The sequence below is a fragment of the Scyliorhinus torazame genome, chromosome 8, assembly GCF_047496885.1.
Source record: "Scyliorhinus torazame isolate Kashiwa2021f chromosome 8, sScyTor2.1, whole genome shotgun sequence".
Taxonomy (NCBI): Eukaryota; Metazoa; Chordata; class Chondrichthyes; order Carcharhiniformes; family Scyliorhinidae; genus Scyliorhinus; species Scyliorhinus torazame.
The window spans coordinates 96,394,243-96,420,057 of NC_092714.1; the positions used below are offsets into that span (position 1 = coordinate 96,394,243).

At 45.2% G+C, this 25,815-nt stretch overlaps 1 protein-coding gene across 1 annotated transcript in view; it reads left to right on the plus strand.

Annotated features, from left to right (window-relative positions):
- pola1 (polymerase (DNA directed), alpha 1) overlaps nucleotides 1-25,815 on the plus strand; it is a 436,651-nt gene that overhangs the window by 53,528 nt on the left and 357,308 nt on the right. Inside the window, exons 12-18 of the mRNA XM_072513953.1 lie at nucleotides 3,659-3,775; nucleotides 3,862-3,936; nucleotides 4,493-4,631; nucleotides 12,726-12,880; nucleotides 16,058-16,142; nucleotides 17,681-17,742; nucleotides 24,760-24,849. Coding sequence (XP_072370054.1) covers nucleotides 3,659-3,775; nucleotides 3,862-3,936; nucleotides 4,493-4,631; nucleotides 12,726-12,880; nucleotides 16,058-16,142; nucleotides 17,681-17,742; nucleotides 24,760-24,849 — 723 coding nt within the window. The remainder of the gene's footprint in view (nucleotides 1-3,658; nucleotides 3,776-3,861; nucleotides 3,937-4,492; nucleotides 4,632-12,725; nucleotides 12,881-16,057; nucleotides 16,143-17,680; nucleotides 17,743-24,759; nucleotides 24,850-25,815) is intronic.

Below are 25,815 nucleotides of genomic sequence, written 5' to 3' on the forward strand. Positions count from 1 at the left end.
ACAAGAAAATGATAGTGATTGAAAACCACTGTGCTTCAAGGTCGATGACAATCTGAATGTCATTATGCACAAATAGGAAACGTGTGTTTAGTGCTAGTGACTGGTTTGAAGAAATTCCATAGCTACATATATGGTCTATCTACGTTCATTGTCAAACAGATCATAGACCGTTGGTTGCAATAATGAAGAAGAATCCCAATGGGATGTCTCCTCGTATTCAACGTCTGATGATGAAACTTCAGAGATATAACTTTGAATTAATCTATACCCTTGGCAAGCATATTGTGGTAGCGGATGAGTTGGCTCGAGCTACAACAGCACAAGTTGACAGCTCCACTGGAGAGGTTGTTCAGGTTACTGTAGATATGATTACGGAAACACTGCCAGTGTCGGATGCAAAGTCAAAACTGGTTGTTGAATAAACCGAGAAGGATGAAGTATTACAAATGGTGATACACAATCTGAACAATGGATGGCCGAAAGGTTCATGTTCTAATTATCATCTCATACAATCAGAGTTAAGTGTAGCAAATGGTTTGTTACTGAGGCAAGAGAGAATCGTAATTCCATAGTCTGCGCAAGGAGTTGCTACAAAAGATTCATGAGGGTCACCTTGGAATCAAGAAATGCAAGCGAAGAGTGCGAGATACTGTACCTTGGCCGGGAATAAACAAAGACATACAGAACATGGTGGAAAAGTCTACCACTTGTCAACGACATATTCATCTTTTATTGTCACAAGTATGAAGTTACTGTGAAAAGCCCCTAGTCGCCACATTCCGGTGCCTGTTCGGGTAAGCTGGTATGTGAATTGAACCCGTACTGCTGGCCTTGTTCTGCATTACAATCCAGCTGTTTAGCCCACTGAGCTAAACCAGCCCTATATTGCCCCAGCTTGTCAATATTGACAAGCAATGGAACCGATGAAAATAGGTGAAGTTGTGTCAGTTCCTTGGCAAAAGGATGGGATAGGCTTATTCTACCTTGATGGTAAAGAATATTTGGTAGTGGTAGATTATTATTCAAATTATCCAGAGATTGCACAATTATCTAGCTCATCAGCAAATTGTGTAATCATGCACACAAAAGCAACCTTTGCACGACATGAGTTAGTAATGAGTGATGATGGATCATGCTTCTACAGTAAAGAATGGCAGGAATTTGCACGGCAGTATGACTTTAAGCATGTAACGTCAAGTCCATTATACCCGCAATCAAATGGCAAAGCAGAAAAATATAGTCAATCAGTTACTGAAGAAGGCTATGGACAGTAAAGATGATCCATATTTGAGGGGCAGCACACTGGTGCAGTGGGTTAGCTCTGTTGCCTCACAGCGCCGAGGTTCGATCCCGGCACTGGGTCACTGTCCGTGTGGAGTTTGCACATTCGCCCCGTGTTTATGTGGGTTTCGTCCCCACAACTCAAAGATGTGCAGGCTAAGTGGATTGGCCACGCTAAGTTGATCCATATTTAGCACTGCTAAGTTATAGAACATCTCCATTAAGTTGTGGTTTATCGGCAACAGCAATGTTGATGAATCGGAAGCTACGAACAATGCTGTCAGGCCAAGCAAAGGCTGAACGAAAAGATAAGGGGCGGGATTCTCCGAGCCCGCGTGGGTTCAGAGAATCGATGGGGCGCGGGAAATTCCCGCCACGCCTCTCCGACGCCGGCGATCGCGCCAGCGCGGTCGCCGCGGCGCCGGTTGGGGGCCACTGAAATAGGCTCTTGGGGCAATTCTCCGCGGGCGAGCGGTCGAACTCCTGCCGGCGTGGTTCCAACCTAGTACCACCCGGCAGGAGATCGGACCCGTGGCCGCGGTGGACTTCCTGGTTGGGGGGGGGGCAGTGGGAACTGACTTTGGGGGGGGGGGGGCTCCACGGGGTCAAGGCCCGCGATCGGAGGCTTCCGATTGGCGAGCGGGTCTACCTCCTTCTGCGCGGCCTGCTAGAAGGTCCCCGACATGTTGCTCAGCGCCGGTGCGGAGACGGCAACCACGCACATGCGCCGGTGCAGAGGTGTCAACCACGCGCATGTGCCGGCGTGGAGACGGCAACCACGTGCGTGCGCCGGCGTGGAGCCGTGCAGTGCCGCCTTTCGGCGCCGGAGCAGCACGCAGCATTCCGTTGACGCCGGCGTAAACACTTGTTTACGCCGGCGTCAACACTTCGCCGGGATTTCGGAAGAAGAAACAAAAGGGATATTATAACAAGTCTACCAGGAGTCTGAAACCTTTGAAACCAAATTACATGGTGAGAGTGGAGAATCCTGATGGCTGGTCAAAATGTGCTAAAGTATTGCAGAAAACAGATCCAAGGTCCTATATAGTGATAACTGAGCAAGGACAGGTTTTAAGGGGGAATCGACAAGCACTCCTAAAAGTGAAACAACCTTTTGCTGAACAGCAAGGCAAGGATGTATATGAAAGTTTACATTCATCGAAACCGACACAAGCAGTGAATGAGTTAAATGTCAATATACAGAATGATGTTCAGAACAATGATCCAATCATAGTAGATGTACTTACAGAAGGTCAGAACTATCACACAGATTCACCAGATTTAACAAAGTTGAGACGATCAACGAGAAGCAGAAAGAAACTGGAATGGTTGGATCTGTGAATGGACAATATAACTGTACATTATACAAAATACATTGTTATGCACATCATATGTAATAGTTACTGAAATAATGTATTATGTTTCCTTCGAAATCACTAGGAAAGGTGATGTAGTGATCTGCATTTACAAGTGAATGTGTAAATATGGATAGCCTCCGACCAGTAGGTGTCAGGCATGTAGTAGCACATGACACTGTAGCCTAGGGGGAGACTTGAGGAGAAACTATTGTGGTCATTCGGGTTTGTATTAGTTCCAGTTTGTTAGCATTAATTTCCTACCCACATTTATCACACTATAATAAAATTAACTAGTCTTGAACTAGATGTTCTTTCGTACGCCGACTCCGTAATTGTCCCTGTACAAGAACATAACACTTAGAGTAGAGTTCTTTTTAATGTATTTAAATTTTAACTATTTGCTAACTCGAAATGTAAGATCTGATCACCAACTCATCCTGTTTTTAAATCTAATTTTCATATTCTGCAGTGTTCACCCTGGTCCTGTGAAAATGCCTCCTTTGATTACTTTTTATATGGTATTTTCTGCGTTGGGAAATTAGGTTCAAGCCCTACTATGGACTTGGAACCCTTAATGTACACTGCCAAAGTCACAATACCGAAGGAGTGTTGGATGTATGATTGCCATCTTTTGGGCGAAAATGTACGCTGAGGATCTTTCCTGCCTGCTCAAGTAACCACCAAAGATTTCATAGCACTAATAGAAGGAACAGAAAGCCAAAATGTTTACTTGACCAAAAGATTATCGGGTTGTTCATCAGTTTGCAAATTGGCTGCCAAATCTGCACCTCAGAAATATTCTATAGCTTGAGAGATCTTGAGGGCATAATTAGGTGCTGTGTGAAACCGAGTATGTTTGCTGCATTGCTCTTTTCAGTATTCCATGTTAAATTGAGATTGTATAATATTATGTTATCAACTAAGACATGTCGTGACTGTTTAAACTTTAATGTTTTTTATTATTTTGAGGTATTTTGAAAATTATAAAAATGGGTTTATTCATTGTGAATTCTTTTCAGCGCATGAATCTGAAATCTGGCAAGGATACAGAGACACCTGTAGCAATAGTGGATGTTTATCAGGAATTCAGCGAGGCGATTTCTGAAAAATATAAAATAATGAAGTTCAAATCAAAGGTTGGTAAGATGTAGTGTTCCCCACAATCCATGCCCTCGGTGGTTTCCTAGGACTTCACTGACAAGCTTGTGTTTTAATTTTTCAGAAAGTGCAGATGAATTACGCTTTTGAAATTCCAGATATTCCTGCACACTGTGAATACCTGGAGATCAAATATGCGGTGAGTATAGGACAATTACCCATATCGCTTGTAAGAATGTATTCTAATTTATGTTTAGACCATGGGTGTTATGGTTTGCCTTCAGGTGAACTGAATTGATTATTCTTGATTTGTATTGATAGCAGTTTTGTTGCAGGAAAGCATATTGTTGTCTGCCAAATGATGGCACTGCAGAGTCTGGTGTACATACAAGCTACGAAGGAGTATAATTAATTTCTTGCAGGTCACTGCACTCTAATTTTATATTTTGGATTGAATAAAGGGAAGCCAGATGAGGGGGAAAAAATCCAGGCTATGTTGCTGGGGTTAGATGAAGTAAATACAGTGAATGAAGACTTGTAAGGGCCTGTTGCTGTACTGTAAATACAATGTAATGAATAAATATAATAGTCATGGTATTTAGCTGAACGTTTTCAGCATTTTATCAGCAAATATGAAAAAATCTTTGTGAAAACATATCTATCCACTGTCAATAAACTTGCACAATGAATACCCAGCCTTGTATTGCTATTTTAATTAATTGATTGTTTGTAATTGGCATTACTGTTTGATGCAGGCTGACCTGCCTCAACTTCCTTCTGACTTGAAAGGGGAAACCTTTTCTCATGTGTTTGGCACCAATACGTCAAGTCTCGAACTTCTGCTCCTGAATAGGAAGATCAAGGGACCAGGCTGGTTGGAACTCAAGGCTCCACGTAAGAATTCTGCATTTTATTTATTTATTGTAAACCTTTTTTAAAAATCTAGATGGGCGAAAGATTGCCTTTATACAGTGCCAATGACTTCAGTGTATCCCAAAATGCTTCACAATCGCACCATCACTCTTTTAAGTGGAGTCACTGTTGTAATGTTGTAAATTGCAAATTTATGCACTGTGAACTCCCACAATCAGCAATGAGATAAGTCACCAGATAATCTCTCCCCGACTTTGTTTGAGGGATAAATTGACCAGGGCACCCGCTTCCCTTCGAATAGTGTCATTGGATCCATCTAAGAGGGCAAATGGGACCTTGGTTTAATGTCTCAGTTGAAAGATGTGTTTTTTTTTTACCCCATTTAATTGCAACAGCAAGCTTACCTTTTTGGGTGGGCATGGATTCCAGTGGACCAGCAGCCCGTCACTATACTGTTCAAGAGCCCTGAGTACCAAGTTTCTCTGCAATTGATTTGACTGCAGGGGAGCATTAAATGCGAACATGCTTTTCTTTCCTCCTCATTTGAAGTACACCAAGGTCAACTCTCTCCAGATTAGCTACTTGGGCACATACTGGGACTCAAATGTAGGACCTTGTGTTTTGCATTTCCCTTGTGCTGTCCATGAGGCAATTTGAGGCCCGTGTTAGAAATCAATTATTAAACACCCCTGCAATTTTACTGATTGCATTTTATAATGTTGTCCGAAAGCACACTGTCAAATCTCGGCAAATTCCTAGATAGACAAAGGGAAAGAAAATGTACCATGCTAAGTCCAGGAGTTGCTTGTTTTGGGCTGGGCCTTACAAAAGAACTATAAAACTGACCAAATTCAAGTGCTATGGAAACAGTTCCCTGCCAGTTGTGAAAGGTGGACTGGGAAAAGAAACCTGGTGGATATCATGAATATCCTCCTCACCCCACCACTTCAAGGCACTTCACAAGCACTATCAGTCAAAGATGGATGCATAGCTAAAGGAAGAGATACTTGGGCAAAATATTGAAATAGTGAAATCAGAGAGGATGAGGAACTGCTGTTTAGAGGTGGAGTGTTGATCACATTGGTGAAAATCCCAAGATGGGGATGGAGAGGTGAGTAAGGAGTGAAAAATTTAAAGGAGATATTTGCCAGATTGAACAAGGCCAGGTGCTGAAAGGTAGAGAAGCCACCCGAGTAGTTGGGGAAGAATCAAAGTGTGATTATTTTTTTGTTGTGTGATGCGGCCCACCCTGGCACCCCAGCAGTTTGGGCAGTAAAGGTGGTGGAAAGTGTAAGCAGGTGCAGTGGCTTTGTTAAATGAGTGCGCTGTTGCCAACCACGAGTCATATTTCTGTCAAAGCTGAGCAATTTTTCCCAAGCTATGGTTTATAGCAGTTACTCAGGATTAATGTATTGTAACCAAAATATGTAACTTTATTAAAATAGTTTCTCTTGAATGGTGTCGTGAGTTAGAACATAACCGTTTGCATCTTTGTGAAGTAAAAAACACTTCGATTTGAGAAATGAAATGAAATGAAAATCACTTATTGTCACAAGTAGACTTCAAATGAAGTTACTGTGAAAAGCCCCAGTCGCCACATTCCGGCGCCTGTTCAGGGAGGCTGGTACGGGAATTGAACTGTGCTGCTGGCCTGCCGTGGTCTGCTTTAAAAGCCAGCTCTTCCCTGTGCTAAACCAACCCCAAAACAGAACAGAAGTACTTTGGGCTTTACAGTATCGCCAAAATGCCTCAAAGCCCTTTCTTACAGCCAACAAATTAGGATACTTTGAAAAGATGATAAAGCCCGTCTCATCCAGACAATTGTATACCAACATCATAAAAGAAAGAGGACAAAGTCTCAAACGATAATACACAATTCTTTAAGGCAATGAAGCAAAGCTACAGGAGACCACAATAGCCAATAACTTCTCATAATCCCAGGTAAGTATCAATTTACTTATCATATGTGTCTTTCTTCTGGAATCTGACAAACTCTCTTTAGTGAGATTCATAAATCCATACCCACAGCACATATTGATAATCCGTTTCAGAGGGCAATGGATTTGTTGTGAGAAGCAATATTTACCGGCATGAAATCTAGCTGTTTGCACATATTGTCATGCTATTATTCCTATCCGTCTCAAAAAAAAGCTTATCCAACTGGATGGCATCCAATCCCTCTGCATTTAAAAAGGCCACATTCACCACCCTTGAATCTTGTAATTCTGTAAAATAAACATCCCTAACCCTCGGAGCCTTTCCCGCAAATAAGTGCTCTCAGGCTTTGTGTTTAGAGAGATTCAAATTGGACATTGTATTTGAAGTGTGGACGTTTGAAGGTTTACAACCCTGCTTTAATGGCCCTAGCAACACAGTCTAAATCTCTTTTTGCTTTCCCTCTAACGGCCACATACTGCTTTAGAATATTTAAAGGATGATCACTTTCGCCTCCGTCTCCTCGATCTTCAAAGAATATGCCTGTGTGAAATAAAGATTTCTGGAATTTTCTAACTCTAAAATTGAACGCCGTCAGTGTCCACATTACAGAGCTGCTGCCACATTCTATTATTTTTTAATTAAGTTAGCCATTGATTTTTTTTTTAGAAAACATTTTATTGAGGCATTTATAATTTTGACATTTCAACATATTAACATTCTAAATAACAGAGCGGTCCAGCACATACAACAGTAACACACCCAACTCCTCCCCCCCCCCCCCCCCCCCCAAGCCCTAACTCCTAGCTACCCATACCTGAGATTCCCCGTCCCTATTCTTCACTGCACTGCCCCCCACCCCGCCCCCTTCTGCTGACGGTCAGTTTTCCTTAAAGAAGTCGATGAACGGCTGCCACCTCCGAGCAAACCCCTGTATTGAACCCCTTAAGGCAAATTTAATCTTCTTAAGCCTGAGAAACTCTGCCATGTCACTGACCCACACCCCTGACTTTGGAGGCTCTGAGTCCCTCCATCTCTTCAAAATCCATCTCCGGGCCACCAGGGAGACAAAGGCCAAAACGTTGGCCTTTCTCTCACCCCCCCCCCCCCCCCCCCCCCCCCGACTCTTTTCAGGGCCTTCTCCCATAGCGCAACTTCCAACTCCCCTCCCAACTCGTCCTCCCACTTCCTTTTCACCTCCCCGATTGGGACCTCTTCCCACTCCATCAATTCCATATATTTCCGAGACCCCCCTTCCCAACCCCTGTTTTTGACATCACCGTATCCTGCAGTCCCTTTAGAGGGAAGCGAGGGAAGCTTGGAACCTGCCTCCGGACAAAGTCCCATACCTGCAGGTACCAAAACCGTTCCCACCCGGTGATTCCAACTCCTCTAGCTCCTCCAGGCTCGGGAAACCCTCCTCAATGAAGAGATCCCCAAATCTCTCAATCTCTACCCTCTGCCAGATCCTAAAGCCCCCGTCCAGCCCCCGCCGGAGCGAACCGGTGATTGTCACAGATCGGTGACCAGCCCATTGATTTTTGACATTGACTAATCCTATGAACGTTTCTGTTTTGCACTAATTTTTGAGTTACTTTGTTTTTTTAAAATACATTTAGGGCACCTAATTGTTTCCCAATTAAGGGGCAATTTGGTGTGGCCAATCCGCCTACCCTGCACATCTTTAGGTTGTGGGGGTCAGACCCACGCAGACACTGGGAGAACGTGCAAACTCCACACTGACAGTGACCTGGGGCCAGGATCAAAACCGGGTCCGCGGTGGCATGAGGCAGCAGTGCTAACCACTGCGCCACCGTGCCACCTTGTGAGTTACTTTGTTAATGCTCTATTCTAAATTGTTGAAGGTGGCAACTTGCATGAAGCTTTATGCAGTTTCCACTGTAATATTGGCAGACGGTTTGTAAATCTGTATTTCGGTCTTACAAACAGCTGTGACAGTTGCCATCATTTTTTTTTTAACTTTTGAGAGCAATGCCCTACAATGTCTCTGCATTTAAATTATCAGCTGGATACTGAATTATACCAACCTGTTGTCTGTAAAACAAGCCTTGTTCTGATTTGCTTTGGCCAATGCTGCACCTTGTCTGGTACAATTGCTACCTCATTTTAATGCACAATTCTTGGATAATTTCTGATTAGCAGTTCAAATTCAAGCTGGTAGGCACCTTAAATGTTTTTTAAAAAGATGCCGCTCCCAAAAGATATTGGCGGTGGGAACCATGGGTGATTTTTGTTTTTTCACTCCCATCCCTAGCCTCAGACATTTGGACTATTTGCAGAGCCCAAACTGCTGGTCCAGCTCAGATGAACTAATTTCAGTACTGACTAAAAGCTTAACCTGGGACCTTCTGATTCCTGCGGATTCATTGGAGAGTTAATTAAAACATTTTCTACGTGTTTTGTGAATTCTCATACAAGAGAGTTGATCCAAGCATAATATTTCTTGGCAAATTATTTATGCATTTGAAAATACAGCTGTAGCATCATATAGCTCATTTAATTTTGTCTTTCGTACTATTATGATACTCTAAATGGTCTCTGATTGCTCTGTCAAGATAATTACTTAAATATAGGTTTAGCATTTTTCTGTAGTGTAGTTCTTTTGTTGTACCATCACTGGGAACACGCATATTGCGAGTGGATCTAAATTGATACCAACTAAAATCCTTTTTGTTTGTCATTTATTCTGTTTTTCGAACCAATGTATGTTTTTGTAACTCTTAAAGCACCCTGAAACTGCATTCTAAAGCTGTTAGTCTTTTGGTGGTGAAGAGGCACCTCTATTCCCATCCTCCTTTGCACGATTAGTAATCTGTGGGCTGGGAAAGGAGAGGTTGATGTGTGAGCAACTCTACATTGTATTCATCTGTTCTCTATTATTAAGGATGTAACCCAATCTCTTTGGGTAAACTGCCCTGAATTTACTCTGCATCTGTATGTCCAAGTGGTATGGCTACTATTGGAGGAATATCACCATTCTGCAAAGGTGCTGATTTTTTTAATATACTTGACATGGGGCTGAAAGATTTGTTTTCCTTTCCCATCCTTCATGTTATTAAGTAACATCAATAAGCATTTGTGGCACGGTATTATAACATTAATTATAATAACAATAATTTGGAGTGTGTTGGTTCATTCCATGTTTTGTCTCTTGACGCGAGCACAGGCTGATCATCAGCATGTCTGATGTTTTGAGGTCCAGTAAAGCCTGGTCAGTTTGCGCTAGCTGCATTTATTGTCCATCTTTGTCCACCTGTTAATGGGATGCAGGTGAAGGCCTGATGTTGCCCACCTCCCGGCAGATTCTCTGCAATGTCGATGGGAAAGCGTGTTTGGGTCAACGCAATGGGCAGATGTCGGGACTTGCCTGAACAATGCGTGGGGCTGCCCTGGGAGTTCGGGATGGAGGCCGCCCACGATCCTGGAACGTGGAACACACAGCAGTGGGTCAGGAAGCATTGCAGCTGGACCTTCCAGATATGCTGCCCTGGAAGGGGTCTATTTTCTGGTGTCTGAATGCTCCTGGAGATCCATCATCATTCTCAGGAGGTCCACCATCTTTCTTCAAGAATGGGCCAGTGATGTTGGACGCTTTTTCAACATCGGACACGATTTGGTGTGTTTTCCTGCCGGTCTCTGCAGCGGGAATCTCCCCACCACGGAACTTCACCCCAAAATGGGAGAATTCTGTCCTTTGTTTTGTTTCTGATTTTCCTCCTCCAGGAGATTCACCTGAATTTTACTTATTTTTGCCTTACAGAAAATGCATGCAGCCAATTGCAACAGCACTGTTGAGAATACTGTTTTATGTCATTACAATTTATATAAGAGTAGCAGTGCCGTCTTTTACTGTAGCAAAGTGATGGTGTGATGCCAGTGAAATAGTGAAGAAGCTGAAGTTATCACAAAACTTGTGCCTGATGCTCTTTCTTTCTTCCTGTTTCGCTCCTGGACATGTTGACTCATGATGGGTGCAGTCAACCCTTCGTACTTGACTCAAGTAGCATTTCGTGTATGAACACAGGCACTTGTGTGTTGGCTTTTTGACATAGAGGGACGGTACAGACTAGCCTGTTATTGTCCACACTTCATCTCATATATTCACACTAAAACCCACTTTGCATAATTTTCTTTGCCATGTGGCTTTAACCTGGAAGCATTGCGGCTGATTATAGCACCATTATTGCTATTATGACTGACCTATATCGCCTCAGCACCAAACATAGATTGAACCTGGTTTGTTTCACATTGGCGGATACGTTTGCCCACTAATTCTACTCATCCTAAAGTGCTGCCCTTACCCCTCCCAAATGAAGACGATGTCCTCACTGACCTACATTTACTGTGTCTCTACCTCCCCCCTCCCCACACCCTGCGCCAAGTCCCCGAACATCTGCAATTTCAAATTATCATCCTCCGTTTAAATTGCTTCCCTGTGTAACCTTCACCAGCCCTATAATTAACCACCCCCACCAATGCCATGTACCCTGCAGGTTCTGGGTTTCTCTGGCCTCTTTTGCCTTACCATTGGTGCCTAGTTCATTGGAATTTGACCCCCAAACCCTTCCTCCACTCTACCTCCCTCTTTTCCTTCAGAATCCTTCTTTAAAATTCTTTGCTTTCATCAAACTTTTATTCATCCCATCAAATATCATCTCCTATAGCTGGATGTTCATCTTTGAGGTCTGTGAAGTGCCTTGTATGCTTTTCCTTGTAAAAGGTGTTACATAAATGGAAGTTGCTGTAATAGTACATTACCTGTTTTCATGTATTATGCTGATGTTCACCATTTAACTGAAAGTGATGGTGGCCTGCATGGTCTTCATGCAGTTTTGTACTTCCTACATTAATGGGGTATGGTTAAATCACTGGACTGGTAACATAGAGGCTAAGCTGACAATCTTGGGATTGCAAGTTCTCCTCCTGGAAGCAGTGGAGGCTGGTCCATTGAATATATGAATTAGAACATTTTTGATCTGGAAAGTAGTTAAAAGGTTACAGGGAGCGGGAAGAAAATGGAGTTAAGATCATAATCAAATGTGCGGCACAGCAGGCTCGAGGGACCGAATGGCCTATTCCACATATTTGTTATCTCAAGTGCCACCATGGCAGTTGGAGAATTCAAACTCCATTTTGTTTTCAAATCTAGAAGTAAAAAGCTGGCATTCGTACAAGTTACCATGACATGTTTGGGCTGTAGTAATAGGGAGCAGGCTGTTTGTCTTTTCCCAGTCACCAGCCCCACATTAACATTGTTGACTGTTTACCAATCTCTGAAGTGAGCAAGCAAGCTACTGACTTCTATCAAATCTCTACACTGTTATATCTGTCCAATTCAGATACTTCACCCAGCTCCTTAATTAAAGTTTACCCAGATGTCTTTATTTATGAGTAGAACAGAGTGCGGACACGGATATAATGCAACACACTTGTAGTTGTAGATCCGATTCCTGAGTCCCTCTGGTTCCTCTTGGCAAAGGTGATTCTTGCTTGCTTGCTTCCTTCTGGTCTGGTCAGAGTCACCTCACACACCAGGTTTTTGCCTGAAGTCTTCTGCTGCTGCTTCTGCTTCGAGATACCTACTTTTATCCCCCTCCACTCACTTTTCCAGAAACTTCTCTGGCTTCCGGCCAATGAGGTGTCGGGAGTGGGTCCCAGCCGTCAATAGTTGATGACTGACAGGCCACCAGAGCCCTCCCCAGATGTGGGCTGCACATGTCCTGTTCCTATATAAGGCAACAGTAGATACTCTCGGTGACAGTAAGTCTGGCTCGATCTGGGCTACAGGTTTGACTGCAGTTTGATTTTAAAATGACCATAACAGTGGCTCAAAAGGAATTCTCAACCCCCCTCCCCCATCCCCCCCACCACCTTCTCTGGGTAACTAGGAATGGGCAATAGATGCCATCCTTGCCAGCGACATCCTGAGAATGAATAGAAACAGTATCTCAGTTCTTTCGGTTACCGCTTTAGTTTTGAAAGACTCAAATGCAGTTTCGAGTTTGAATTTGATTTGTTTGTAAGCTGGGGTTCACATGGTATCAGGTGGTGGATGGGGTGGAAGCCAAGGGGGACGAAAGAAAGGGTCGGATGTGAGGTTTTATCTTGGCAGTTTTCGGCGTAATGCAAACTTAATCGGTTGTCTGTTTCTCTGTTCAGAGCTTCCCAATAAACCCATGAGTTGGTGCAAAGTAGAGGCTGTGGCACTAAGACTTGACCATGTGACTGTGGTCAAAGATATTCCTCCTCCTCCTCTTGTCATTTTATCAGTCAGCATGAAGACTGTGCAGAACTCCAAGACTCATCAGAATGAGGTATGAGTTTTAAAAAACAATCTAATTTTCAATCTGTTATTGATGGTGCTTATCAACACCTGCTTCTGCCGACACCCAGATATTGACTTGTATTGACCTTTTTTGGTTTATGCTTTTAGCATTCAATCATAGAATCCCCATAGTACAGAATGAGCCCATTTGGCCCATCGAGTCTGCACCGACCCTTCGAAAGACCACCCTACCTAGGCCCGATCCCCCACCCTGTAACGTCACGCTAAGGGCAATTGAGCATGTCCAATCTACCTGGTCCTGCACAACTTTGGACTGTGGCAGGAAACCAGAACACCCAGAGGAAACCCATGCGGACACAGGAGAGGAAATGTAAACTCCACACAGTCACCCAAGGTGGGAATCGAACCAGGGTTCCGGGCGCTGTGAGGCAGCAATGCTAACTACTGCGCCACCGTTCCGCCCCTTGACCGGGCTCATCAATAAGATTATATTTTTGAGATCGGGTCATCAGGTGAAAGTGCTCATAACAGTTTTATGAAGGGCCTGGCTTTAAATTGAGCCTAGTGTTTTTGAAATCTTGTTAGAATGATTATCATCAGAAAATATTGGAGTGCAGTATCTCCGTGTTCTTACAGTTGACATCTATAGGAAATGTAACTTTAATGTTTTCCAGTGTGCAGCATTATTGATACCCAAGCAAAGACTCTCTCAATTGTGACCATTCTGGTAGCCATCACTTTACTTTCACAGAACCCCTTGACTGCAGAAGGGGGCCTTTCGGCTCAACGAGTCTACACCAATCCTCTGAATGAGCACTCTATCTAGACCCAATCCTCTGCCCTATCCCTGTAACCCCTGCTCACCTTTGGGTGCGAAGGGGCAATGTCACATGGCCAATCCACCTAATCTGCACATCTTTGGATATCTTTGCAAATTATTGTTTATATCTGAGTGTATGGTGGCAAGTGGGACTATGTCTCTTCGCCTGAAGCTTTTTGCTTGGATTGTTTGTTTGGATCCTAACTGAAATGAATTTTTGGTAATATCAACCCTTTACCCTCATTTAATGTTTTGTTTCCGTTCAAACAGCAAGTGCTAATGACTTCACCATGTTTACTTGTTGAATGGAATATGCTGAATACAACAGTGTGAATCAACTGATTTGACAAACACTTTATGCTGAAGTGATTCAGCATTGGTGATGCGAAGTATGGCGGGGGTGGAATTTAAAATGTTATAAATCTGGTACCAGATCCCAACTCCCCTCCAGTTTACCCACTTCTGGTTTTGACGAAGACTGGTTGGAGACTATGGGGGAGGGCAGCAAACCCACCTCTGAACCAACTGCCATTTTAATTTTTAATCTTGGCTGACCAGGTTTCCTGGACCTTGGGGAAACCTGGCAGCTCAAGGAGGCGGGAGCTGCTTGATCCAGGATGTACCTTGAAGTAGTGGGCACAATTTCAAAATTTGCAGATGCCACAAAACTTGTAAGTGTTATTAACTGTGAAGAGGACAGTATTGGTGGAATGGGCGGACAAGTGGCAAATGAAGTTTAATGCGAAGAAGTGTGAAATAATTCATTTTGGTAGGAAGAATGAGCAGAAGCAATATTGAGGGTTCAATTCCAAAGGAGGTGCGGGAGCAGAGGGACCCTGAGGGTATTTGCACAGTAGTCATTGAAGTTGCAGGGCAGATCGAGAGAATGGTGATGAAGCATACAGGATACTGTGCATTATAAATAGGGACATAAAGTACAAAAGCAAGGAAGTTACGATAAACACTGTATAAAACACTGGTTCGGCTTCAACTGCAGTGTTACATCTACTTCTGAGCTCCATGCTTCAGGAAAAATGTAAAGATATTAGAGAGGGTCCAGGAAAGATTCACAAGAATGTTTCCAGCGTAAATATATTGGAGAAGCTTGAGCTCTTCTGCTTGGTGTAGAGAAGGTCGAAACAATATTTGATGGAGGTGTTCAAAATCATGAGAAGTCCGAACACCGTATCTAGGGAGTATCTTCCCAGGATATAGGGAGAAACTTTCCAGTAATGGAAGGATCAAGGACCAGAGGGCACCGATTTAAGCTGATTGGGAAAAGAAGCAATGGTGACATGAGGAAAATGTTTTTTGCAAAGTGAGTGCTCGGGATCTGTACGGTTGAGGCAGGTTCAATCGTGGCTTTCGAAAGAGAATTGGATCATTACCTGAAGAAGAACAATTTGCAGGGCTACTGGAGAAAGTCGGTGTATTGGGACTCGGTGAATTGCAGAGAGGCAACACAGACAAGATAGGCTGAATGGCCACCTGGGCTGTAATGATAAAAGGTATTGTCAAAGTAGACGTAGAGTGGATGCTTCCTCTTGTGGGGCATTCTAGAACAAGAGAACATAGCTTTAGGATAAGGGGTAGCAGATTTAAAACCGAGATGAGGAGAAATTACTTTTCTCAAAGGGTCATGAATCAGTGTAATTCAATACCTCAGTGCAGTGGGTGCTGTGGCTTTAAGTAAATTAAAGGAGGAGGTAGAAACATTTTTAATTAGTAATTGGTTGAAGGGTTATGGGGAAGGGGCAGGAAAGTGGAGTTGAGGCCGAGAGGAGATGAGCCATGATCATATTGAATCGCGGATCGGGCTGGAGGGGATGAATCGCCAACCCCTGCTTCTAGTTCTTCTGATTCTAAGTGGGTAGCTGCTGATTTCAGTTAGCCTGCTTCACTCACTGTCACATGATTGGCCAGCCCCCAACCTTACCAACGTTTCCCACTTTCCTGTCTGTTCTGTGGCTGGTGACAAAGGCCCATCCATCCAACAGCCAGCCTCCCGACATTGCTGGCTGCGGCCGGAAATGGAAGCAAGGAATGTTAACTGGGTTCAGTGATTTAAATCAGACAGGGCTCAAGAGAAGCCCTTCCTTCCAGGCTTGCCCACCTCAAACCGACCCTGGCTCCCTCTGCTCCCATCTTACTTCTGAGCTAATGTCCAGGCCTTACTTTAGTTAACTCAATTCTGTCGGTCAGATTCTGCCTCAAACCCTGGCTTCAGTAATATCAGAAAACCCTCGTCAGAAAAAAGGCAAATGTGGATAGTACAGTGCAATAGGATATTTGCTGTGATTGAAATCATAACTGCACATATTTTAAAATGACCCTTTAAAGGTGAAACTCCAATTGAAACTATCTATCCATTTCCTTTTGTTCCAGATTCTGGTCTTGGCAGCTTTTGTTCATCATAAATTCCCTCTGGACAGAGCTGCTCCCCAGCCTCCATTCCAGGCCCATTTCTGCGGTAGGTATTTTCTTCTACAGAAAGTGTAAGTGTGTAATATGCAAGAACAATGTGCCACTGGAAGCACAAACGGTTTTAATAGTTGGCACCTTTGGGGTGATGAGCTGGATTGAGTGCTGCATCATGTTTGAATTGGGACCTTGAGTAGTGCCTGAGCTTAATTTGAGGGAAGGCTTCCTTGTGTTCTTGTGCTAAATCCCGAAGAGAAACGAGCTCTGTTTCTCTCGATCCACTTCCTAGTGGCTGATGCTCATCAACATAACATTACCTGTCATTCAACATTAATTGCCGGCTGTTGAGAGAGGTCTCAACGAGACTGGCGTAGAAAGTGTAAAATGCCACTGGTGTTCTGATGTAGAGGCAGTGATGCAGTTTTTCTCTGCATGCAGCGTATGCTTAATGTTGACACTAGATGTAAAAGTGAAATTTATTTTGTTCCCAATGCAAGCATCCTTAATATGATTATAAAATTCAGTCGGGACAGCAGGGTGGCTCACTGGATAGCACTGCTGCTTCACGGCGCCAAGGACCTGGGTTTGATCCTGGCCCCGGGTCACTGTCCGTGTGGAGTTTGCACGTTCTCCCTGTGTCTGCGTGGGTCTCGCCCTCACAATAGATGTGCAGAGTAGGTGGATTGGCCTCACTTAATTGCCCCTTAATTGGAAAACGCTTTTTAAAAAAATCATAAAAACCAGTCCGCACAAGTTCTTTTTCCCTAATTTCTTCTGCCCTTTTCAAAATGGTGTTTTTCAAGATGATGACTCGTGCTGGGGTACAGTTCCCTCGGAACTAGCCACCATTAGCTCAAGTAAACCTAGGTGAATATTCGCACATATTAACTGCGTAGAACATCACTGTTGAACCTAATGTTGTCCTCCTCTGACATCCATATTCATGCCCAGCAGCAGTCACTGTTCATTGATTTGGGATTGGGAAGATCTGTTCACGTGATGCCCCCAAGCATTCAGAATATGACCTTGGGTCAAAGGATTACCTGGCCCTCTGAGGCAAATAGCAGAAACGTTTGTTGGTATGCAAGTGAAAAGGCCAAAGCTTCCCTGGGAATCGAAACAGTTCCATGTGCATTTTATTTCTAAAATTGTAATCTTGATTATTACATCTGGTACTTTCCTTAATTTACCTCAAGGTGAATGGAGAATAATAACAAAACCGTTAATATTTGTAGGAAAAGACATTTGTTAATTTGTAAGGGGTTATTTGTAACCCCTCTGCCACCTTTCCTGAGGTGTGAATCTAGTTATAGACCTCCCAGTGTCATGCCTTGTATTCCACAAAAGCACACATTATTCAATTATTTTGGATACTGTTTGCTGAACCCAACACCAGGAACTGATCTTTGACGCTTCAAAAATCATGGCATATGTAGAACAGTATTTCTGGGAGTGGTGAGCCTGGATATGTGTCTGTGGGAGAGAATTGGGTTCCTTGATTTTCCTATTCATCTGCTAATCATGTCCTCCTGAAAGAAATCTGTGTTGAGAACATTGTTAAAATACTAATGCTGCCTCCTTTTCTAGTCATCAGCAAGCCCAGTGATTGTATCTTTCCTTACGATTTCCGGGAGGTACTGGCGAGAAAAGTAAGTTATTTTTCTGTCTGTTTGCCTCTGCTATTTATTTTGTATAAATTTATTAATGTGGGGATAAAGAAAGGAATTGATGTACTCGTACAGAAATTATGCTTTTTAATTTCTTGTTATTTCCACTTTGAATACGTTGATGGGAGTTTTAAGCTGGTCCAGATAAGTTCTGTTTAATAAATTGATGGGTCCCCATGAAATGACAATTATTTGTCAATTTCTTTTAAAATTGCTACTGCATGTTTTACTTGGCTTCCCTGATCTGTCTTGCGTGGATTTGAGCAAAGCCGACTGGGCTCATTAACCATCTATGCTGAATGAGCTGGACAGGCAATGGCCTGATTTCACCTAGCTAGGAGCCCTGCCTACTTCCATTTATTACCCAGTGATCCCTGGAAATGTGTGTGAATCAGGGAAGCACTGAGCTTGGATGTGCTGCTCCTTGTGGTTCTGTAATCTGCTGATTCTGATCACCACTTTGGTGCTAGGGGACAGACCACAGAATACGTCAGGCGTGAGTCGATGCTTTCAGGAGAGGAGACAAACCTGGCAGACGGAGGGATGTTTTTCACGACTGCGCGTATAACGTGGCCTCCAGTGGACGGTGGTCAATTAATCAGTAGATATGTTTGTGAAATACTTTGTGAATTAAGAAATGATTGCTTTCACTTTGATGGATGTGGTGGTATTTTTATGTGGGAATTGTCAAGATATTAAAACAATCACTTCTCACTTAATTTCATTGTGTGTGAATTTATTATTTTAGCTGAATTAATCCTTTTTGAGGCAACTCTCCTCCAAATGCCGGGATTGTCATTTGTATCCAATGTCTGCCAGATCTCAAATCACAAAGCTGATTGAGAATGTTGGTTATCGACTCTGATGAATACTATCCTGAAATATAATCTGACCGCTGAATTATGTTCCCAGTAGCCAATCTCCTTTCTGGTAATGTAAAGAAGTAAGCACAGGAAGAGTGTAATGGCTGTGATTGTCTAAATTACAGAGGAACTCCCACCGCAATGGCGTAAAAACGAATGGTGCATTTACATTATGATTGGTGTCGGAGGGGCCAGTCTGAAAGTGGAACTAAGTGGTGTGAGTCTCCAGAGAGGAGATGGGAGGTCTCACTTTATTTCACCTTGGAATCTGATCAGGCCTTAGTGCCTGATTTACATTCCAAGTTTAGCATTGCTGCAAAGTGCCTTTGCACTGATGTTAAAATTTGTAGTGTGTGACTGCACTGTGCAATAACACCGACGTAGATAGAAATGTAATCTTTCATTTAATGAATTGCTACATGTTTGGGCCATGGTTTGAAATGCACTTTTCAATCGCATTTGTTTTCAGTTCATATTGGGGAAATATGTTTTTCAAAAATGCAGAAACATTTGACAATGTTGGCAGGGACTGAGCTTTGTTTTCACATTTTGTGGTCCTGGGTCAAAATGGCGGAGGAGACATTACTGGATATTCTTGTGATATAGAATCTTAGAATTTACAGTGCAGAACAGGCCATTCGGCCCATCGAGTCTACATCGGCCCTGGGAAAGAGCACCCGACTTAAGTCCACACCTCTACTCTATCCCCTGTAGCCACTTAAAATGGCCAACTCCCGATTCAAAATGGCGAACGGCAAAGGCTGATGGGAAAGTCAGCCAACAAGACAAAAACCAGCAGCTGCAGGTTGGCTGTGTATTTACCTCTGGAAAGGCCAGACAATATCGATACCAGCAACCATCAGCATAACAAAACAACAGCCATCTGCATACTAATGAGCAATCCCCAGGAACAATAAAGCAACATTTAGACACACAGCAAAACCAGACTCTTCGGCGCCAGTAGAAGCCTACACAAAAGGTGAACGAGCACCTCAAGACCGCCCATCGATCAGGGAACCGCTCCAGCATTGAAGAAAATCGAGCCAAGCGATTGGGACAAAGTCCAATCACTTGGGACCAGGTACAGGGTCCGCCCCGAAAGGCGGGAAGCCCCTGGGGACTATAAGAATTGAGCCCCAAGTTCAAGTCGCTCTCTTCTCCACCGCTTCTCCAGCTCTTCACTCTTCAGCAGCTGGTCGAAACTGTAAGTCTTAATTCAACGCTCGCTACGAGATAGGCGCTCCTAGCTATCAATCTGTACCAACTTCGAATCCCGCAGGCTCAGAACCCGAACGAAAGGCCATTTGTTCCCCTGACCTGGTGGGCCAGTTCCAAACTAAGTATAGGCCTGTTAGTTGTAGAAGTAGCTTAAACGTAGAATTTGTGCATGAGTAGTGATCACTGTGTATAATAAATCTGCTTTGATTTAAACCTTACTAATCGGTATATTGGATTATTGATCATTACTCTGACTTGAACCTTGTGACGGTATCATAAAGTTACCTGGCGACTCAAGAGCAAAGGTAATAAAACCGAGCAATTGAACTAAGGAGAAAATTAGCAACACCCCTTAAACCCAGTGACCCAACCTAAACCTTGGGACACTAAGGGGCAATTTAGCACGACCAATCCACCTGACCTGCACATCTTTGGACTGTGGGAGGAATCCGGAGCACTCGGAGGAAACCCATGCAGACACGGGGAGAACTTCACATAGACGGTCACCCGTGGCCAGAATTGAACCAAGGTCCTGTGAGCTGCGAGGCAGCAGTGCTAACACCTGTGCCGCCGTGGAACCCATAATACGTTGACAGCGAATAAAAAGATGTGATTTTATAAATTGACAAAACACATTTTATAAAAAAAAGCACATATATCAAATATTTGCAGCGCAATGTGGTATCCAGTTCAGCTCTCTCCTCCCTTTATTTCCTCCCCCCTCTCTGCTCTAACCCCCCCTCTCTGCTCTAACCCCCCTCGCTGCTCTAACCCCCCCTCTCTGCTCTAACCCCCCCTCTCTGCTCTAACCCCCCTCTCTGCTCTAACCCCCCTCTCTGCTCTAACCCCCCTCTGCTCGAACCCCCCTCTGCTCTAACCCCCCTCTGCTCTAACCCCCCTCTGCTCTAACCCCCCTCTGCTCTAACCCCCCTCTGCTCTAACCCCCCTCTGCTCTAACCCCCCTCTGCTCTAACCCCCCTCTGCTCTAACCCCCCTCTGCTCTAACCCCCCTCTGCTCTAACCCCCCTCTGCTCTAACCCCCCTCTGCTCTAACCCCCCTCTGCTCTAACCCCCCTCTGCTCTAACCCCCCTCTGCTCTAACCCCCCTCTGCTCTAACCCCCCTCTGCTCTAACCCCCCTCTGCTCTAACCCCCCTCTGCTCTAACCCCCCTCTGCTCTAACCCCCCTCTGCTCTAACCCCCCTCTGCTCTAACCCCCCTCTGCTCTAACCCCCCTCTGCTCTAACCCCCCTCTGCTCTAACCCCCCTCTGCTCTAACCCCCCTCTGCTCTAACCCCCCTCTGCTCTAACCCCCCTCTGCTCTAACCCCCCTCTGCTCTAACCCCCCTCTGCTCTAACCCCCCTCTGCTCTAACCCCCCTCTGCTCTAACCCCCCTCTGCTCTAACCCCCCTCTGCTCTAACCCCCCTCTGCTCTAACCCCCCTCTGCTCTAACCCCCCTCTGCTCTAACCCCCCTCTGCTCTAACCCCCCTCTGCTCTAAACCCCCTCTGCTCTAAACCCCCTCTGCTGTAACCCCCCTCTGCTCTAACCCCCCTCTGCTCTAACCCCCCTCTGCTCTAACCCCCCCTCTGCTCTAACCCCCCCTCTGCTCTAACCCCCCTCTGCTCTAACCCCCCCTCTGCTCTAACCCCCCCTCTGCTCTAACCCCCCCTCTGCTCTAACCCCCCCTCTGCTCTAACCCCCCCTCTGCTCTAACCCCCCCTCTGCTCTAACCCCCCCTCTGCTCTAACCCCCCTCTGCTCTAACCCCCCCTCTGCTCTAACCCCCCCTCTGCTCTAACCCCCCCTCTGCTCTAACCCCCCCTCTGCTCTAACCCCCCCTCTGCTCTAACCCCCCCTCTGCTCTAACCCCCCCTCTGCTCTAACCCCCCCTCTGCTCTAACCCCCCCTCTGCTCTAACCCCCCCTCTGCTCTAACCCCCCCTCTGCTCTAACCCCCCCTCTGCTCTAACCCCCCCTCTGCTCTAACCCCCCCTCTGCTCTAACCCCCCCTCTGCTCTAACCCCCCCTCTGCTCTAACCCCCCCTCTGCTCTAACCCCCCCTCTGCTCTAACCCCCCCTCTGTTCTAACCCCCCCTCTGCTCTAACCCCCCCTCTGCTCTAACCCCCCCTCTGCTCTAACCCCCCCTCTGCTCTAACCCCCCCTCTGCTCTAGCCCCCCCTCTGCTCTAACCCCCCCTCTGCTCTAACCCCCCCTCTGCTCTAACCCCCCCTCTGCTCTAACCCCCCTCTGCTCTAACCCCCCCTCTGCTCTAACCCCCCCTCTGCTCTAACCCCCCCTCTGCTCTAACCCCCCCTCTGCTCTAACCCCCCCTCTGCTCTAACCCCCCCCCTCTGCTCTAACCCCCCCCCTCTGCTCTAACCCTCCCCTCTGCTCTAACCCTCCCCTCTGCTCTAACCCCCCCCTCTGCTCTAACCCCCCCCTCTGCTCTAACCCCCCCCTCTGCTCTAACCCCCCCCTCTGCTCTAACCCCCCCCTCTGCTCTAACCCCCCCCTCTGCTCTAACCCCCCCCTCTGCTCTAACCCCCCCCCTCTGCTCTAACCCCCCCCCTCTGCTCTAACCCCCCCTCTGCTCTAACCCCCCCCTCTGCTCTAACCCCCCCTCTGCTCTAACCCCCCCTCTGCTCTAACCCCCCCTCTGCTCTAACCCCCCCTCTGCTCTAACCCCCCTCTGCTCTAACCCCCCCTCTGCTCTAACCCCCCCTCTGCTCTAACGCCTCCTCTGCTCTAACCCCCCCTCTGCTCTAACCCCCCCTCTGCTCTAACCCCCCCTCTGCTCTAACCCCCCCTCTGCTCTAACCCCCCCTCTGCTCTAACCCCCCCTCTGCTCTAACCCCCCCTCTGCTCTAACCCCCCCTCTGCTCTAACCCCCCCTCTGCTCTAACCCCCCCTCTCTGTGCTAACTCCCTCCCCCTCTCTGTGCTAACTCCCTCCCCATTCTGCTCTAACCTACCCCACCCTATCTCTTTTTCTAAAATAAAATTTAGAGTACCCGATTCATTTTTTCCCAATTACGGGGCAATTTAGCGTGGCCAATCCACCTACACTGCACATCTTTGGATTGTGTGGTTGAAACCCCTGCAAACACGGGTAGAATGTGCAAACTCCACACAGACAATGAGCCGGGTCTGGGATCGAACCTGTGACCTCGGCACCGTGGGGCGGCAGTGCTAACCACTGCGCCACCGTGCTGACATCCCCCCCCCCCCCCTGGTTTCTGCTCCATTCCCCCGTCTCTGTCCTATCGCCCCCCTTTTCTGCTACCTGCTCCCCCCATCATTTCTAGTGATAGAATATTGTATTTATTCCCCCCCCCCCCGAACCACACACACACACACCACACACACACACGTACCCGGTCTTAAACCTGGAACACCGAGAACTGTGTAGATATTTAGAGGTGAGGTAGCTAAGGTAGATGGGAAACTATGGTATATAAGCAACAAATTCATAATTTGCAATGCCTTAAGGCCTTAAAACACTCGTGAGAAAATTGGTTTGACTGTGAATTTTAAAATTCAACAAAGTATAACAAAGAAACTGATAAAGAGAAAATAGTCTAAAAGAAGAAATTAACTGACATAAACAGATTGTGAAATTCTCAGTAGGTATGTAAAAAGGAAACGATTAGCCAGAGTAAATGTGGGTCCCTTCGAGACCGAGACGGGGAACGAGTACCGGGGGATGAGAAAATGGCAGAGGCTTTAAGTGAATAATTTGTATCTGTCTTCATGGTAGAAAACACTAGAAAGCTGGAAGTGATAGAAAACTCAGGAGTCTGGTGGAAGTGAGGAAAGAGTATTAGTAAAGAAAAAATACTAGAAAAACTAATGGGATCAAAAGCCATCAAATCTAGTGTCCTACACCCTAGGGCTTTGAAAGAGGTAGCTGGTGAGATAGCAAATGCGTTAGTTTTGATCTTCGAGAATTCCTTAAAATCTAATATGTTCCCCGTGGGCTAGAAGGTGGGAAGTGTAAACTTGCTAATCGAGAAATGCGGGAGAAAGAAGACTGGGAATTATACTCCAGTTAGCCGTGCATCATTAGTAGGGAACATGGTAATATCTAATCCATTAGAAAGTTCTTAGAAAATCATAACATGAGTCAACACGGATTTCTTCTTCTTGGGTTCTTTGTCCAATGGCATGTCTGACTCCCAGTACCACAACCTCTACCACAGATGGGGCAAGGAGGCAGGTTCCAAATCCACCCCAGCTGGATTGGGGATTGAACCACGTGTTATTGGCACCAACCTGATCCACACTGGCCGTACAGCAAACAGATTCAACCAGCCTCCCAAAGAATCCCAGTTGCTATGGCCGCATACACGTTTACATGCAGGTTGTGGCCTGGGGCGATGGACAATGATGATAGAGGCTCCTGTTTCTTTCATCAACATGGCTGACGAGGAGTCTCTCCCACTCTTGCCATAGAATCCCTACAGTGCAGAAGATAGCCATTCAGCCTATCGAGTCTGCACATTTTGGACAATAAGGGGCAATTTAGCATGGCCAATCCACCTAACCTGCACATCTTTGGGTAGTGGGATGAAACCTGGAGCAAGCCCACGCAGACATGGGGAGAAAGCACAAACTCCACACGGACTCACTTAAGGCTGGAATTGAACCCGGGTCCCTGGCGCTGTGAGGCAGCACTGTTAACCACTGTGCCACTATGCCACCTACCATTGTCGTGTGTTAGAAGGATTTATAAGCTGATACTCAACCTGTCTGGGCGCATTCCGAATGTATCTTCCTTGGTCATCCAAGTCCTGGAGTGGGACTTGAACCTGGAGGTTCTGGCTCAAAGGTAGGGATGCTACCCATTGTGCCACAAGCCTTCCTTCAAAACAGATTTATGAAAGGGTTTATGAAGATGATTTATCCTTATGGTTTCAGAATGCAAAAGTTGAGGTTGCTGCTACCGAAAGGACCCTTTTAGGCTATTTCCTGGCAAAGATTCACAAGATTGACCCTGATGTTCTTGTGGTGAGTAGAAACTTTAAGCAGTATTGGCAAAGACTGTTCCAGGAAATATTGAATATGAAAGTTTATGGTTGCTGAAGTCAATCCTAATGAAAAGTGCAGAGGCCACAGTCAGCATTTAATTAGAAAAGTATGGAGGCTTTTATCACATCAGTTTGCAAATGGACAGGGGACAAACCAGCCCCAGTTTTTTTGAAACAGCTGCCTTTTGCAAATCTTTGTGTTTCTAATTCTCCGTTGAATTTGCCTGTGACTGAGTTGAAGTTCATGTTAACATCGGATTAAATTTGGACTGTTTTGGAAACTGCTCAGCCAACCAGTGGTGTTTATTCATTATTATTTATTTTCTTTGTAATTCATCAAAATGATTGCAGGAATTCAAGTACAAGGTGACCTGTTTGCCAATTTTAATTTTAACATCATAAATCGACAAAAAAACTTCCAAATTGGGACACTGCTGTGGTTAATATGTGAGCAATATACTGAAAGATCTATACACTGATTGCACGTTACTAATGATGGATTTGTTTATTTCCTGGGAAGTGCTGTTTAGTGCATCTCAACAGTTGAGAGTAAAAGCAGTTTCAAGTTTGCAGAAGGTAGAAAAACATCTTTTCCTTTTGGAATGTTAGTTGTAGACTTGACCTGCTAGAGAATCTCTACTCCGTTTCTATCTCCACAGATGCAGTCAGATTTGCTGTGTTTTTCCAGCATTTTTCTTTTTGTTTTTAATTCCAAAAGGCATTGTCTCCCCCCCACCACCACCACAGCGTGACCACTCCCTTTGAGAAAAGTTCCACAGTGCTAATTTACTGACATCAGGGGTGAATTCAATCTCACCTTCACCACATTCTCTCGCGAGCACTTTTCTGTACATGAGACGGAATAATCGGGAACAGGAAGCCGAGCTAATCTTTCTTTTCCTGAGACTTCCAGTGGCGGCTATGTGGTGAGCAGTCACAAATGCAG